Source organism: Hipposideros armiger, unplaced genomic scaffold (genome assembly GCF_001890085.2).
Source record: "Hipposideros armiger isolate ML-2016 unplaced genomic scaffold, ASM189008v1 scaffold_285, whole genome shotgun sequence".
Classification (NCBI taxonomy): Eukaryota; Metazoa; Chordata; class Mammalia; order Chiroptera; family Hipposideridae; genus Hipposideros; species Hipposideros armiger.
Genome location: NW_017731635.1, coordinates 1,930,862 through 1,948,435, shown reverse-complemented (window position 1 = coordinate 1,948,435; position 17,574 = coordinate 1,930,862). Strand labels below are relative to the sequence as shown.

Here is a 17,574-nt window from a genome sequence, read left to right as displayed (position 1 = left end):
GGAAGGCCTCCCCGTAACACACACCTCAGTCAGAAACCTTCCATTTGTCCCAACTTCTTGGAGATGCGAGGGAAAATCCTAACATCGTGGGCCTCCAAAAGAGGCTAACTTGTGCCCCCAGTACATATTTCTAGTTCAAACTCCAGTGAGATGATAACAATATAAATAAATAGGATTTTAAAAGTACCTATAAGCTGAAGAAACTGGCTACTCCTGAGTACTCAGGCTGATATTAATTCTTTCAATTCATGACTTGGTTTCACTACATCCTTAATTCACATTCTTAGCACAACTTATTCCTCATTTCATCTTGGTTTAATAGTGTCGCTTTCAGGGGCCAGTTGCCACCATCGGCATCTTCCAGAACTCCGTAGCAACCGCAGGTGCCAAACTCACCTGGAATCCAGGAATATCAGCTTCAGGTCGAGGCTGGCCCTGAACATGAACATGTTACTATGTAGCTTGATCTCGGTGATGGCACTGGGCGGCAGCGACTGGCCCACGGCCACCAGCCCCACGATCTGGTAACACGAGTCGTACAGGGACATGTCCAGCATGTACTGTCTGATTTTCAAGTAGCCGCTGCAGTGGATGACCTGGGAAAGCAGAGGGCAGGGTCAGCCGCCGGAAGCCAGGGGTTAGACTGGCACCCACTCCTCCCAGCTCTGGGCTGCTCGTTTTCTCGGACATGTGGCCTACCCCTCAGCCCAGGCGCTACGGAGCTGCAAGGCTGAATGTCCGAGTCACTGCTCAGGAGAAACAAAGTTGTGCTTCTTTCTCAGAAAACAATAGCATAATAAAATATAAGGGTTGTCTTACTCCACAAGTTAAAGCTCTTTAATATATAACGGATGTATACATAATTATCTCATTGCCAAGTTGCAATTAGAGGGCACAACAAAGGCATTTTGGGGAGTTGACCACTTGTTTCATAATGTTCACTTCAGTAACTATAATGCTTGTCTTCCGAAAGGATTGAATTTGACATCTATTAGCTTGACATTGACAATATATCACTTGAGAAGCTATATCAATTTCTCCGGTAAATTCTGAATTCATTTAGTAGATTAAAAAAAGCTTCATTTTTAATGTATTTTTATTTTATTTATTTATAATTCAAGATTGTATCCCCTTGTAATAAGCAACAAGCCAGAGCGACTACATAGAAACATTTCTAATCATTATAGCCAAAAAAACATACAAGATAAAATGTGTAGCGCTCCACATGTCAAAAGAGAAACATTTGTGCAGCTTAAGCCTCCATATCGGAAGCATTTATCCAAGTTACAGTCAGTAAAATCTTGAAAGGATCACAATCATAACAGCAGGGATGAACAACTAAAATCGTAAATGCTCTTTTCAAAAGCGTTCCTTCAGGGTTCCTGGATGTATGCACAGTCTTTAGAACTGGAACAAATCTTTAAATCTTTCTAGTCTATTCTCCCATTTTACTGATGAGGAAACTGAGAACAAGATAGGTGATAGGTTTTGCTTAAAATTAGACAGACAGTTAATTAGTGGCAAAAACAATTCAAGACCCAAGTCTCCAGAAAAATGTCACCTGGGTGCAGGGCGGTGCTGGGTGTTCCCCGCCCCTGGCTCAAAGAGGCTTAGAGTCTGGGGCAGCAAATAAGAAATGTACCCTCTAAATTATAAAACAGAATGAGGTCAAGTCAAAAAAGCTCCCAGTGGGACGCAAAGGAGAGGCTGACACAGCCCCTGCATTCCAGAAAGAGGCACAAACCTCTCCCCTTTCTCTCCACCTTCCCTCCCTCCTTTTCCAACATGGAAACACCTCTGCTCAAAGGCCCCCATCTGCCTGCAGCTCCAGAGTGCTGGGCTTATGAGACCGGAGACTCCTGGGGGGAGGGGCAGGAACTCCAGAGAGAGGCTGGATGGACCGGTAGAAGCGGGGTGCTCAGCTCGGACTTCGCCAAACCGGCCCTTCCATCTGGGAGTGGCTGACTCTGCTGTCGAGGCGCAGTGTTGCCCGTGGGCTTTTAGGTGACCTACTCCTGGCTTCTGGAGTTAGCCAGAGCAAGTAGCGCTGTCTGGCAGAGAAATTCGGCCGGGAAGGAGTGAGGCCGGGGCTCCAAGGCCCATGCTCTGCCCCCTGAGACTGTCCCTTCTCCCTTCTCAGCTCATGTCCTTGGTTATAGAATGGGGCCATACTCCCCTCAGGGAGCTGCTATGACCATCAGTTAAATGAGATGAGATGCTGCAGATGAAAGCTCCTCTTTGCACGCAGAATGGCTGTATTATTACTGCCACGCACATCATGGATTTGGCTGAACATTGTGAGGGTAAAAGTGACATTTCTGAGCTCTGAATACCCACCGCTGGCCCAGGACCCCTGCCCTGGAATACGGATTCTCCTTAACTCAAGGGGCGGCTGCTCCCATGGGACTGAGCTGTGTGCAAAGTAGGAGCTACAGCTCCCAAGGTCAAATTCAACCCTTTGCCACATTTATTCTTGGTCTCACAGGACAAAATCCAGTCCTCCTAGAATATCCTTGTGCGACGCCAGCTCTCACACCTATCTCGTGAGCAGCGGCACGAGCAAGTTCCACATTAGGCGGTATGAAATGTACATTGGGTCCCTGTGCCTTCCTGTCTGCAGGTGTTCTTGAGTGTGAAGCAAAATGTAAACCAAGGAAGACCCGCAACCGACTGATCCATCCCTCCCACTTACCCCGGCTCCTACCTTATATCCGCTGCACGTCAGGCCCGCGTTTCTTTTCGCCAAGACACACTTCATTCGAAGAAAGAATGACCTCTCTATCTCATACTCTGAAAGCAGGAGTGAGGTCAGGTTGGCCACTGTCCCACGATGCTTCACCATCTTTATCCCAACAATAAACTCTCAAGACCAGATCGGGCAGTCGGAGGCCTTGTCTTAGCAGCCCGGGTCCTCACCCAGGGAACTTCCACCTGAGGCCGGGACTTGCGTGGGGTGGGAGAGACTGGCCCAGTCCTGGCACGGCATCCACGTGCCCCAGAGGAAGGCAGCCCCAAACATGGCCACAGTGAGAACTTGGGAAGTGCCAACCTGGTCAAGGTGAGGACTGTGTGTGCGTGGGCCCCGCCAACCCCAACCAGCCCATGGTCTCCTCAGGGATTCTCTGTTGGAGAACCACCTTGACCAGCGCTGGAGCAGGTGTCTGACCCTCCCAGGAGGGCCCAGAAGGGTAACAGATACTGAGTAAAAGTCAGGAGTCCAGCCCCTTTCCCTAGCAGAGGGAGCCTGCCCCAGGGCACCTCCTGCCAGCCATGCCCATGGGCACCGAGACTGCCCAGCAACATGAAATGGGGAACAGAACCCAACAGACGCATTTGACCAGATCAAAGCTTTCGTCCTCATGTACAGCCCCGGACGGACCCTTCCCCTCGCTCTCGCTCTCCTGCTCGCCCTTTCTCTGACTGGGCCAGTCCTTTCTTTGCTTCCTCCTGCAGGCCTCACACACAGATCTCTGACCTCACTATTGCAAAGGCAAATGAAACACCCTAAGGAAACACCCTCTGCTTTAGTGAGCGACACCAGCTCTCTGAGGCACGAATGACAAAGTGTTCGCGCCCCTGGGTGAGGACGAGGTCACTCCACTCTAAATAAACAGCCATTTGGTTAATAAATTAATTTTTAAAGAAAGGTTACCACTAGGACTGGAAGCAGGCCCTTCCGCCCCTCCCTGGGGCACGGCCTGGTGGGGGTAAGGGGGTCGCCTCCAAGGCCCTCTCTTCCCCTGGTTGGAGAGGCTGCCATATTCGCCCACAGCCCTCCACAGCAGGCTGGTCCACGGGGCACCAGGCTTCCCTCTCACGTGAGGCCTCTCTGTGCCATTTCCAGATACGCACGCTTAGGTCTAAACTACATCACCCACGGATTAACAAGCTCTGGGGAAGACCCATTTCTCACACAATTATTAAAAACAATGGGGCCCGTTCAGACACAGAAAAACAGCTCTGCGGATGAGAAGTTGGGGAGAAAGCCGAGTGCCTGTGAGCTTCAAACCCTGCACGCCTGGCTGGCTGTGGGACTGAGTGGACGGCCCCACTTCCCCGAGGCCTTTTTGCTTCTCCTCTAGTACGGCTGCTACACCTCAGGCTTGAACCCCATGGAAGCTGGGGGTGGAGGGGACTGGTGTTATCCCCAAGATTCATTTGCTGTCACTGTCTAAACACTTTCCTTAAAACTAGGCATGGAAGGGTGGAAGGAAACCAGCGCTAACGGGACAAAGCCCACTCCCATGCAATTGACACACTGTGTAGCTTTTTGAAACAACACAGCATTCAGAGGAATTCTCTAAGACTTCTGCTGTCTTTGTCCAGCTTTAAACGACCCCACAGTGAAAGAATTCGGTTCCAATGCGATGTGCTCGCCCTCCTTCTAAGAGAAATCAGTTCTTCAGAGTCCCTTTTCCCCCTGGGAAACGGTGGCCATGTTGGGACACCATAGTCTAAAGCAGACAGATGTTTGTGCAACAGGCTGGTCGGTCTCATTGGCCTGTCAGAGGGAGTTACAAGCCCAGGGCCCCTGGAATAAGTTCTTCCAAGCATGAATCACAATGGTCATTTAAGGGGTCATTTGTAAGGATGTGTCCACGTCCTTTACTGAACAGTCACACCCTGTCTGTCCTAACAGCGCTTACCACAGCAGGGACCCATCAATGTGTATTAAGTGATGGGATGGGACCGTCAGAAGGAGGGCCTTGTCGCCAGATGGGGCCAGGCCAGTGAGATGGGCCTGCCCCCACCTAACCAGGGCTTCTGAGCTGATCTGTGCCATGGCACAAAACCTCAGAGCCCACTCAGAAGAACATTTTTAGAGAGTGCGTAAAATAAAATACATGAGATTACGAGTAGGTGTATGACAAAAGTATTGAAAAAGTTGTCAAAATACTAAAACAAATAGTGAAGGGGTGGCAAACGTGCTGCTTTGTTACCACATTAAATAACAAGATCCAGGAGTGGCATCGTTGTCACTCAATTTTCAAAATAGCAAAGGTATTAGTGGCAGCACAGTCTACCATCTGCATGCACACGAAATGCTAGTTTTCAACTAGAGGGATAAAGTGTAATTTCCCTCATGCCGCTTCTCAGACCCCAAGTTCTACCCTCAGACCCTTTGGTTCAGAAGCCCACATCTAGACCCGTGTCACGGGAACGCTAAACCCGGAGCACATTAAGGGGAGACGCCTGTGACCACTTTTCTTTATCTCTTTCCCAGCATCTATCACAGTCTCTAGCTCCTGACAGGGGATCAGAAGTATTGCTTTAAAGACGGAGACAGACATAGGGCCAATCCCCACTCGGAGGGGACTGGGTGTTTGCCGGAGGCCTTGGCTGGGCAGCCCTAGTCACACTTCCCTGTGGCAGTTTGGGAAGCAAAGCCCTCGGGTCACATCCGAGAACACCGCCTTGTTTTCACGCTGCTTTCTTTCCACCTGGTGGAAATAAATACCTTGGAGCAGGTGATGGTGAAGAGGCTGGTGGGCTGCGAGGACAGCCGTCATCTCGTCATGGTCGGAAGGATGGATGTATTCGTAAATGCTGTTGCCTGTGAGTTCCACCTACCACAGAAGGGAGGGGAGGGTCAGAAATCCTTTCCAGGGTTGCCAGGGGTGGTGCGTGGGGAGGTCAGGTGTGTGTATCACAGGTCTACACCCGCCAGAGACATCACTTTGATCTCCGCTGACAACCTACACCTTCTCCAAGCGCAGAAACATTGGCCTTTCCTCACACAGCACTTCTGAACTGTCCCCCGACACTTTCCAACAAGGCCAGAGAGCAGAGGTTTGAACTGAAAGCCGAGAGGGTCCTGAGCTGGGAAGTGACGGGTGACAATGGAGCTCCGTGGAGACGGGTGGCCCTGAGGGCCAGGCGGCATCCTTCAAACAGGAGACACAGCTTAAAACAGACTGGAACCCATGTTTCATGCTGCCTGAGGGGACTGGCTGGCTGAGACCAGCTACCATGTCAGGGGTATGGTCCCTGAGAGAGCCTTGTCCACTCACAGGCTGAGGGGCAGGGACTGTGGGCTCCACTGCACTTGAGGAGAACCTGCACCCCGCAAGGCCCTTTCTCCTGGCAGCTCTGCCCCTCAGGCGCTGCCAGGCCCTTTTCACGTGGCCATGTACGTGTCTCAGGCCTTCCTAGTCCGGATGACTGTGCTAACCCCATGGGTCCCACCCATGGGTGCGGCTAGGTGGCTGTGTGCGTGACCTGAAGGAGAGCAACCTGACCCTGGGCTTGGACACCGCCTACTTCCAGGCACACCCCACAGAGGACACCTCAGCAGGCCTAGAGGCCGTGTCCACGTTGGGCAGAACCCTGTTTTCCAGGGATGGGGGGTGGGAGGAGCTCCAGGAAAAGACCATCGTTATGATCTTTACACAGAGGTTCAGTTCCTAAGCCTGAGAAGTTTTCTGTGTTCTCCCAAACACAAGTGTCATGGCAGGGGATGATAGAAAGTCTCAAGACCTGGGCCCCCTCACCCATCTTGAGATGGGCAATGGCATAGAATGTTCTAGAAACTACCACCATCAGAGCCGCCTTCTGGGCAGAGGCAGGCGGATCCTAGTTTAGAGCTGAGGACAGTGAATCGGTGCACCCAGTATTGATCAGGGAGCCCCAGGGCAGTGAGGGTTCTTCTACCACAGTGTGGGAAGAAACCCAAAGTGTGTGAGACACTGCCCTTGGGTGGCAAAGAGCCCCAGCGGGTCTGCAGAACTTTCTCAGCCCTGCCCAAGGGCAGAGGGCAAACTAAGGAGCAAAGGCAGGCTTGCGAGTGCCTTGTCCCTAACCACCCCCTTGTTATTTTTAAGTGTGTTACACCGCGTGTTTCATTGGGAGGCTCATTGCTGTCAATCAGAGCCGGGAGGATGTGATCTCCTGTGAAGGGGCAGCCCTGACTGTGCCACCTCACGCAACAGGACAACCCCAGCCGGAGGGTTTAATGGAGAATTTCTCCACTGTTCCAAATGAGCATCAAGGCCATCAGCTTCTTCCTTGGGACCAAGGGGCCATGGAGCGGTGAAGTAATTTATCCCGCTCCTCCAAGCCAGCTCTCCCAGTTTCTTAAGATGTCTGAGTTGCCTTTTCATTTAGAACAAATTCCATTTCTGGCCTGCTAAGTAACCTTGTCCCTAAAACGGCATTCACAGTTCTATTTTCTGCATCAGTCATAGAATGTTTCTTTCCAATATTATGCAAACAGAGCAATTATCACAGAAACCCTCTCCTTACCCACCTCCCAAACCTGGCACCTTCCTAATGACCCAAATGGATATTTGCCTAGGTAAAAAAATGTATTACATGATTCCATTTTAAAAAATGAGTGATTAAAACTAAACATTCTTCTTTCAAGTCATTCCTGCTAATCCTTACAAAGTTTAAGTACATCAGCAGCATTTAAGTCAGCCATTTGGGACAGGGCCCCTTTTTTTTTTCCCTGAGAGCAGCCAAAGAGGTTTCCTTGGGAAGCTCTGTCAGGTGGAGAGTGGGAAAGGCTAATAAACACGGGAGCTATTTTTTTTAATTCACAATTTCAACGGCTTATTTTAAAAATGAAAAATAGAATTTTTGTGTCTGTGTTGGCTTATCATTTCTCCCTTACTCTCATTTTTAGGGAAAATTGATCATTCTGATTTGCTCCAGGTTCTTATTTAGGAAAAATTAACTAATGTCTTTTTAGAGAAACAGCTTCATACACTTACAAAAAGACTTGTATCTGTGCTAATAGGGATCCCGTTTGCATTTTAATCCCAAAATAGCTTCATCTGTTTTCAAAGACCCCATTCTCATCTCGTGTGTGTTTGGAGAATGACAAGAGTGAAGGTCCATGAATTAAAAGGCTTGATTTTCTGACTATTCGGGTCAATTATAAAACTTGAAGGCTGTCTAGGAAGTAAAACAGTCTTCAAATAACGGAAATGTTTTTAAAGAACAAATTTTGGAATGATAAAACAGTGCTGACCTTGACTCAAAATTATGGTTGACACGGTGTTTCCTGTATTTACATATCTATTCGTGCTTTTGAATGCCGAAAGAAATGTGACTACCTCAAAAAAAAAATTACAGTCGCTGCTATAAAACTCCCCAGGTCTCATACATCAGCCTTATTAAAACAGACCCTCAATGTGATATTTTAGTATTGGTAAAGCCCTGGTAACTACAAAATGAATTGCTTTCCTACTAAGAGCTTTTTTATGTTTTGCTGAATAGCTTTTCTTCCTGCCAAGAAAACTACACAGGATAAATACACACTAAATGGATATATTCTGGGTTGGAAGGGGAAAGTCACCCAGTACTCTGAAAACGCACATTACTTTCTGCTTTGGGTGTTTTGCTGACTATGGTAAATTAAGGATTTTAAAATAAGATGGTTTGGGTTTCAGGGTTCAAGTTATGTCAACAAACATGAAACGCTGTCCTTTCTCTTTATTTCAAAAGTGAAAGGATTAGGTCTTATGGCCCTAAACAACGCTATGGCCACTTTTACAGTTGTGCTTCCGGCTGCAAGCTCAAATATTCCGATTTCCTTCATATGTGTTTCATACATATCTATACTTACTGGAAAATGTATATTAGTTACCTAGATGCTACATAATGTATGTAACTCTGGTAAGGAAATTTAAACCACAAGGATACTTAAAGATGTTTGAGGAAATACATAGCAGGTATACAGAGCTTTTTTCCTTCTTCAAATATAAGTAAGTTCATTATATTAACCAAAAAACCATAGAACTAAATCATTTCATAAACTTGTATGAATACAGCGTGCTTCCCCAACTCTACCTCTTCCAAATAGATATAAATTTGTCTATATGAATTATTATGTATTATGTATATGTGTATACACTAAACAGAATTTTCAAGCCGGAAGCTTGACTCTTTTTCCCAATACTTGAATCATAGTTCCGAGGAGAAAACTTGCATTTTTGTGGTTTTCTCTGTCATTTTTTGGCGTGAGAGTCTGACGTCAAGGATCTGTGTTCACTCATTTAAAAGCAAAGATAAACTAATAAACTCTGCATATAAAGTAGATTTCTTATTCCAGCACTTTTTTTTAAGTTTAATAAAAGGCTTTGAATTGAGATGGGCATATAATACAGAACCATTTTTGCCCCTTCAAACATATGATTCAGATAGTTATTTAGATAGTTCAGGTTAAAAAAAACCAAAACACCACTTTGCTGTGAATTATCACACAATCGTGGCAAACCTAGGAAGGGGCTTATGTTCTCTAGGAGCTGCTAACATAGAGTTTAACCCAGAATTAATGTGAAAGGTGTCATTATTTAATGAGATAATGTCACTGAGAGTAACTGAAAGTTCTTAGAACGCAGAAGGGCGCTATGTAAACATAAGCTATTACTACTATCGTTATTCATCAGAAAACCTGTTTAAAAGGTTACTCTGGCTACTGGGTAAAATCTTATTAACATTTTTGTCTCTGGTGATTTAAAAATAAAATCTTTAAGCCTATTTTAATACAATTTTCACATTGGATATATTTGCCTGACTTTTTACTACTAATAAAAATAATCTAAAAGGTGCAAAATATTTTTTAAAAAGAGAAGTTGGGCTGTTTGACATCCTTTTCAATACTTTATTTTACTATTTAAGTAAAGAAGACAGACAAAAATACACATTGTGATTCTGCCGAGATTTCCTTCTGCGGAGTTAATCGTGAACAGGAGGCAGGTTTGAGGGGAAAGTTTGTTGTTGCTTATTTAAATAGTTCAACATGGAACACTCCCCAGTCACTAACAAGGGTTCTCGTCTGCATTAAAGTGTTTTTGTAACTGAAGGCTGATATTAAAACAGGCCTGCCAAGAAGAAGGACTAAATCAGTCCTGCACAGTTTCCCTTATCTTTTTTTTTTTTTAATCGACACTTCTCCTGGCAACCTACAGACAAAAGACATCTCTATAACTTTCTCGGAAAATGGCAATGTAGAAGGCCCTCCCCTTTCAAACTTATGAGACAAAAAATATATAATTTTAATTGTGATTCTGCTTAGGTTTCCTTTTGTGGAGTTAATCATCCCACAAAATAGGAGGCATGGTGGTCGCCTAGCCAATATTCTGGCTGCTCTTAATTAAAGAGAAAAATAACTGGGAGAGAGGTGTGGGATGCTAGATTGAGCAGCCTGACAGAATGAACTGGAATGTGCTGGTTTGTGCATGGTGCCTTAAGTATGATGTGCCAGGACATTCCGAATGACTAAGAGCCCTATATTTGCCCACCAAAGGACGCTATTTCAAGCAACTTTTGTAGCTATTTGAAGTACAATGCTAATGAAACTGTGGTGATGCCTGGGTTTTGTGTAGCTCCCTATAGTTTATATATCACATAAAATGGGCACTTTGAGTTGTTTCTTACCACGGTCCTAAAAGAGGGGTAAAGCACGCATTATTTTCTTATTTAAGTTATGGTTCAGGGAGGTTAAGTGCCTGCCCTATCAAACAATGAAAACCATGTAACTGAATGTATTGGGTTGTTGGAAAAGTCATGGTGTATTTTTTCTACATTTTTCGTTGCAAAAATGCATCATGACTTTTCTGACAACCCAATATTTCCCTTTTCACTTTGACTGCTAGGGAGCTCAGATCTAAATTTAGTATTCCACAACAGTGACTTTACCTATTCTAAAATATGTTTGGCCAGTCATTTTAAAAGTATGTGAAATGTTTTGTCTTATTTGTGACATTATTATGACTGCTCAAAGGTTTTATAGATTATAATTGAAAAAGTTAAGCAATCTAATCAAGGTCAATCAGCCACAGGCCAAGCCAGGAGTAGAAACCAGGCTGTGTACAACTAAAGGGTCTTAAATAATTCTAAATAAGGCATGGTGGAAATTCAGAGAATAATAACTTTGGAAAATATAAAAAATAGTAATTTTCGAGTAGCTGGTTAGCTCAGTTGGCTAGAGCATGGGGTTGGTAACGCCAAGGTTGCCAGTTGGATTCCTCGCATGGGCCACTCTGAGCTGCACCCTCCTTAAAAATAAATTAAAATGTTCAGTTTATATCTGAAGCTGATGTTGAATAATATTGTATGTCAACTATAATTATATATACATATAGTCACGGGACATGGAGTAGAGAGTGGGAATGGAGTCAATGGAATTGTAATAGATAAGCATGATATCGGGGGTGGGAGGGCAGTAGATGAGGGGAGGAGTGTTGTTACTTTGTGAGGGTGAAAAGGATAACTATTGCATTGTTCTGTACACCTGAAACTAACAATAAAATTTTTTTAAAAATAGTAATTTTCATGTTCAAAACAGTATTTCCCGATCTACAAGTATACTAATCCCATGAGTCACATAGGTGTAAGAGCCACGCCTTCGTAAATCTTATCTGGGAGACCTGGTTTCATAAGAGAAGAAAAGAGGAAGGGAAGAGGAAACACCAAACAATCTGAATACGAGAATTCACTTTAAAAGACTGCACAAGAAATGCATTGGCACAGGGATAAGAATACACACACACTGGAAGAGACGGCTGTAAACAAATGAGTTTTAAAAGTTTTTTAAAAGTATAGGCAGAAAAAGAAAAGAAATACACCAGATGCAGATTTCCAAATTGGTAATATTGTTTTTCAGTGAGAAAACTCAAGCCACGTTAATTGGCATGTTTTATTTTGGCTTAACTACATAAGAAGGCTGGTGCAGCACAGATTATTCACATGCCTCCTGGGAGCCCATTTCCTGTATCTAATTAATTCTAGTGTGATGGAAAAGAGCACTCTGATAATTCACAATGTAAAGAAACACTTAGTCCCTATATGTATAAAGAACATGACGTTTAGAGCCACGATCCCCACTTGTTAAATCAGAAATGCGAATGGCAACAATCAGTTAGGCTCCCCCCCCATCGGGACCCACTGGCCATCGGCCCAGACTGCAGCCAACTTTTCCACCAAACCGTCACCTGGACCGGGATAGATAAAGCTGAGTGAACCTCTTTTCTCTAGGGGATGAACCCCTTTTAAGAAAATGTTTCCAGAAAAATCAGTAATATGTAGATGTTCTAAAGAAACCAGGACCTTGCTGTGCAAAACAGTAGTAAACTGAGTTTTATGAGTTTCTATCACAAGCATATAAAATGCTTTACTGAAATGTCCACTGAACTGGAAAAACTCAGGAAAAATTACCCTGAATTCCATGTGAACACTCATAAATCTACACCCCCCCCTTTTTCTCTCCCCAAAGCACATTCTCCATAAAACCCACGTTCTATCTGCATCAGTTTTCCTCTCGCTTTCACAGCGGCTCACAATACCACGTGCAGGCCATCAAGTGCGGACTGAAAAGTCTCCCTTTGTGAAGCGCTTGTTAGTGCCAGAGAGTGTTACATACAGTATTAGCAGAGTCCAGGCTATCGAGCGGAATCTCAGAACAAGGCTGACTGTTGCAAAGATATACCAGCCATTAACCCCAGAGGAAAAAGAAAGTAAAAAAGTGAAATGTAACACGGACAAGAAAAGGCCTGCGGGAGGGTGTAAGAAGAGGATTTTGCAATTTGGGATTATGTTCATGCACAAAAGCAGATGCTTGAACAGGCTCATTTTCAAGTTGGGTAAGGCTGGCAAGACCTGCCAACACTTAATATTTTGGTTGCACATAAAATTAAGTACTACCCCATAAAAAAAATAGGTACTACCTACCTGGGACAAGCCTAAATGTACAGAGGCTGTTTCCGATATATACATGATTTTGCCATCAGATGCTACCACAAAAACAAATCCATCCAAAGTCTAGAAAAGAAAAAGTGTCAAGGTAAGAGATGATAAGCTATCCATTCGAGTTAAATCTAATTAATTATACTGTCACTGGGATGGAGAAATGTATAAAATATTATCATCAACACATATTTATCAAATGTGAAAAACAGAGCCCAGGGCCAGAAGGACTGTAAGTCACAAGGTTTAGTTCCCGCACCAGGCTCTCAAATGCTTTCAAAGCATTTTGAAAACAGTCTTACATCCACATCACAAAAATCATGCAAAACATTTGAGAATTCCTATCATACCCAGTTTAAATGTAGTAGCTTTATTGTTGAGGTTATTTTAGCACTTAGCACAAATCCGGAGTTCTATGGTACTTAGGGGACAATCTACCACTATATAGACCATTTTATGTCATAATTGGCAGTGTTTATACCACTATGACATATGCTTTATTTGCCACAATTTTCTAGTTACCCTTAAGTACCATTTGAATAATAAATTCTGATCACTACCATTCTCCAGAAAAGAAAATACCGGGTTATTTCAATAGACTGTGTCTACAGAGTTATTTAGAATTTGCAAGACATCAAATAACCTTTGCAAAATTCAAGGAGAAAAAGTATGAATTCTGAAAAATTAAAACTACCTAAATGATATTCTGATTTTGCCTAAGTTGGCTAGCCCTCAAAAAAAAATAAAGTAAAATTATAAGAGGTGATTAAGACACACAAAAAGGTACTGATTAAATTTATGTGTGGCAAGGATAAAAAAGACTAAATTATTTTTGAAAAAGAAAACTGCATTTTATTTACCCATTCATATTTTAGATCCAGAACCAAAGAAAAGCAATAAAGTTGGTGAAAGATCCATACAACCTACAATGCTGCCCCCGTAAAAAATATTCCAAATTAATTTCTGGCCACAAATTCTATTTTTACGGCATGTAATTGAAACCAGGTTACCTTTGGGTTGTTGTTTTTTTTTTAATCTGCCTCCTCTTTGGAGGGGGGCTAAAACGAATGTAGTAGAACTGAAACTTGAAAGATATCCTTACATTCTGCTATCTCAAATCCAGTTTTGCTGCAAAAATTCTTTGCCAGCTAAACGATCATTACCTTTCCCGATGCCGAGGTCAAGACCAACATCTTGATTAGAAGCCTTACTTTCACATTTCTAACAGCCACGAATTTTTTCCCCAGCTAAACTCCGTTGCAAAAATATAAACTACACAGCAATGTCTAAAGTTATAAACGTTTTGGCACATTTTTGCATTCTTGCTGAACTCCAAAATCATTAAAGAAATAGCACTGACAGGGAGCCATATGAGTGCAAGAGAAAAATTATCATAATCAAATTCTGAAAGTTGCCAGCAGTAGCTAAAAATAATATTCTTAATGGAAAATGTTGGGTATGCCTTCATAGCTTCACATTTTGCTTGCACGTATATGAACTGCAAAGACACTCATCCACACACACCACTGCGGAATTAAAGAAATGTACAGTGGATGAACCTGAGAATGTTGACTTTACCTGCTAGGTTTTCACTGGAGTCCGCGGGCACTTAGTTGAGCCTGATATTAGTGTCACTTACAATATGTAGGAGTATCTAACAACCAAACTACGGTGCTCGGGGCTGGAGGTGAGCGGAGAGGGAGCGCGCAGGCGGCGCGGGAAGGACTCCAAGAGCACCATTACCCAACCGCCCTGCTGCCGCACCAGTTGGCTTTATATTGTAAAAGCTTCAGGTTTCGAATATTCCCCGGATCTTCTCTTCCCCAGAGCACGAATTTTAAAAAGTAAATCACCCTAGGACATTCGGGGCAAAAGAGTTTTGAAAAGATCTGCTTTTTCGAAATGCGGAGCTCGTGGCTGACTCTGACCCAAGTCACTGCGTCCCGCCGCCAACTTTTTTTTTTTTCTTTTAAAGAAAACACAAAATAGAGGGAGGAAATGCAAAATAGCTCTCGGCAGGCATTTTTTGATGGCAGAGACAAATGACGTGAGGGGGGAATGAATCGGGTCGTTGATGAGGTTCTGTAAAGGGCATTTGAAAGGCTGAGACCCGAGGCGTTGCTGTCCCCATCTAGCTCCAGCCACCGACTTGAAATTGGCCGGTCGTGCGCACGGTTACCCGGCCCGCGCCCCAGACACTGCGGGGCGAAATCCGAGGTCAGGGGCAGCTGAGCAACCGCGGGGCTGAATGGCTCCCGGATGGCGGCGCTGAGCCGCTGACCACAAACCAAGCAAGGGCTCCCTCCGTGAGCCAGATGACCCCGAAGGCCGCACCTTGTCGTGAGCCAGACCACTCAAGAGCTGGACCACTTTGGTTGAACCCGGCTCCGCCGCTTGCCGTGTGACCTAAGGCATCTTGCTTAACCTCTCAGTGCCTCAGTTTACTCCTCTGAAAAAAAACGGAGTTAAAACTAAAACCCATTCTAGGGGAGCGGTGAAGCAAGATGATACAGTAAGGTTTAGAACAGAACCTGGCCCGTAGTAAACGCTCAGTAATGGCAACTATTAATAGTCTATTATTCACGCTGGCCTTGATGGCAACCCTTCCAAACACACACAATCGTCAGACGCTTGAGAGCCGCCGTACTCTAGCTCGGAGCGTCCTGACCGTTCCTTCTCTGGCTGCACAGCCTGGCACAGCGCCTGGCACAGAGCAAGCTCTCCATAAAAGTTGGTTGGGGGAAGTAACTTTGGAAAGGATAGCACGCCCGGAGGCGCCCTCGGGCCGAGGGGGAGAGAGTCCTGCAGCTGGGGGTCTCGAGGTGCGGAGTAGGGGTGGGGCGCCCCAAGTTGTTCTTTTTGAGCTGAATCCACACCGGTCCCTGCCCTGGGGGTGGAACGGGGGAGGGTGGGGGAGGGAACCGCTCGCCCCGAGGTCCCGGCGCTGCCTCTCACCTCCGGGCGACCTCTGCAGCGTGGTGGCGGCCTACGGATCCACCCGGAGCTCCTTGGGGAGGAACACCTCGAGACCGGGATGGCGGGGTCACAAGGGAGCCCCACCCCTGTTCCAGCCAGCACCCTAGGCTGTGGCGGCGCTCCTCCCCTGGCACGGCGGTCCTACCTGCAGCAAGTGCGACCCCAGCTCCTTGGCGACGCTGTCCAGGGGCCCGGCGCGGCTCGGCTGTCCCCACGCGTCTCCTAAACCTGGACCAAGGAATAAAGAAAACCAGTAAACCGCAGCGCCCAGCCAGAGGCCGAGGCGCGAAGCAGGGGACATGGAACCTCGGTGCGCCGCACCCTGGTCGCCCGTGAGGCCCGAGTGCCCCCCTTGTCACCTCCCGGGCCCCCGCAAGCCGCCATCCTGCCCTCGCTGTCTTTCCATTTTGCCCTCGATTAGAAAGAAAAAGGCCAAAGGATAGATTCCCGCAGAGGCCTTGGGTCCAAGGGCGCGCACTGAGCCTGCCTGGCCCATAGCTCGCGTGGGTCGCCCACGTGCTCACGGCTCTGAAATTGCCATTTTATTCGAAATGCCACAAAGTAATCCAATCTGCTTTGAAATCGGCCATCCTCGTAGCCAAACGGGGATACTGATTTGACCCATAAATATTTCCCCAAGGACCCTCCCTCCTTTCCCCGCATGGCCCGTAACTATGCATTTTCCCAAAGACCGAAAAGCCCTCGCCGTCCAGGAGGCAGCTTTTCCTGCATTTAAAAAAAGAGAGGGAGGGAGGGAGGGAGGGAGGAAGGAAGGAAGGAAGGTAGGAAGGAAGGAAGGAAGGAAGGAAGGAAGGAAAGTAGGGAACGGGAGATCTTTTTCAACTTCACATAACTCTCCTCGGACTCGCCAGCCGGGGAGCACCGACCCGGCTTCCAATCCTAGAGTAGCAGCCTGGGGACGGTTTACCTGGGGGCTTCCCAAGGGAAAACTCCAAACTGCGCCACTGGCCGGACGGGGATGAGCCAAAGGCGGTGAGAGCCCCCTATATTCTTGGCAGTAACCGGGAGGTGTGTGTTATCACAAAATAATTGAGGCTCCCCAGCCCCCCCCCCGTTTCCTAACTGCTCACCCAGGCCTCCTGCTTCGCCCCATCACCTCCCCGACGACCACCAGTGTTGAGAAAACGTTCCCAAAGAAAGGCCGCCCTGCCCATCAGAGCCTCCCTCTCCTGCGCCCGAGGCTCAGCGGCTACGACCCCGGAATTCTCCGGCTTTCCCTGGCGGGCTCGGGAGTTAGCAGGAAAGCCAGGTGAAGTGGCGGCGCCAAGCGCCACCTGGTAGAACCCCCAGTCGGTTCCTGGAGTCCTTCCGCTGGGGGCCTGGCCAGCTAGCCTCCAGTTAGCGCCGCGGCACCGTGCGCGAGGTGGCAAGGCCAGTGACCCCTTCGTGAAAAACGCGTCCCCAGGCTCCGGATCCACTCGAGCGCCGCACACCCTCAGCTGCCGACCGATGCCTGTCGGCTGTGGGCCCCGCTGGCGCGCCTGCCTCCTCCCTGGTGAACTGCAGGCCAGACCGGCCCCCGGCCTGCTGAGCGCCGGGAGGCCAGAGCTGAGCACTGGGGCAGGGAACCTCGCCCAGCCATTGCTAATTTGGGGACCAGTCCCGGGACCACAAAGCTCCTCTAAGGGTAGCAGCGAGTGAGTGGACCAAGAGTCGCTGAGCAGACACCCTGGGTCTCCCCACTGTCCCTGCAGGAGCCGGGCCACACAGCTTCCAGGGGCTTTGACCCCAGGAGGTGGGAAACGCACCCCCAGCCTGAGGGAGCTGCCCTGTCTCAGAGCATGTGGGGACCCCCGCCCCACCCCACCCCTCCCCCGCAGAGGCTTTGGAGACCTCTCTCCAGCCACTTCTGTTGGGCAACTAAAAAAGGGATGACTTTTAATTTCT

At 46.8% G+C, this 17,574-nt stretch overlaps 1 protein-coding gene across 1 annotated transcript in view; it reads right to left on the bottom strand.

Annotated features, from left to right (window-relative positions):
- The window catches only part of SIM2 (SIM bHLH transcription factor 2), a 62,923-nt gene that overhangs the window by 36,663 nt on the left and 8,686 nt on the right, over positions 1 to 17,574 (bottom strand). Inside the window, exons 2-6 of the mRNA XM_019658630.1 lie at positions 15,812 to 15,894; positions 12,676 to 12,765; positions 5,459 to 5,567; positions 2,705 to 2,790; positions 397 to 596 (exon numbers count right to left, since the gene is read on the bottom strand). Of these exons, the coding sequence (XP_019514175.1) occupies positions 397 to 596; positions 2,705 to 2,790; positions 5,459 to 5,567; positions 12,676 to 12,765; positions 15,812 to 15,894 (568 nt within the window). The remainder of the gene's footprint in view (positions 1 to 396; positions 597 to 2,704; positions 2,791 to 5,458; positions 5,568 to 12,675; positions 12,766 to 15,811; positions 15,895 to 17,574) is intronic.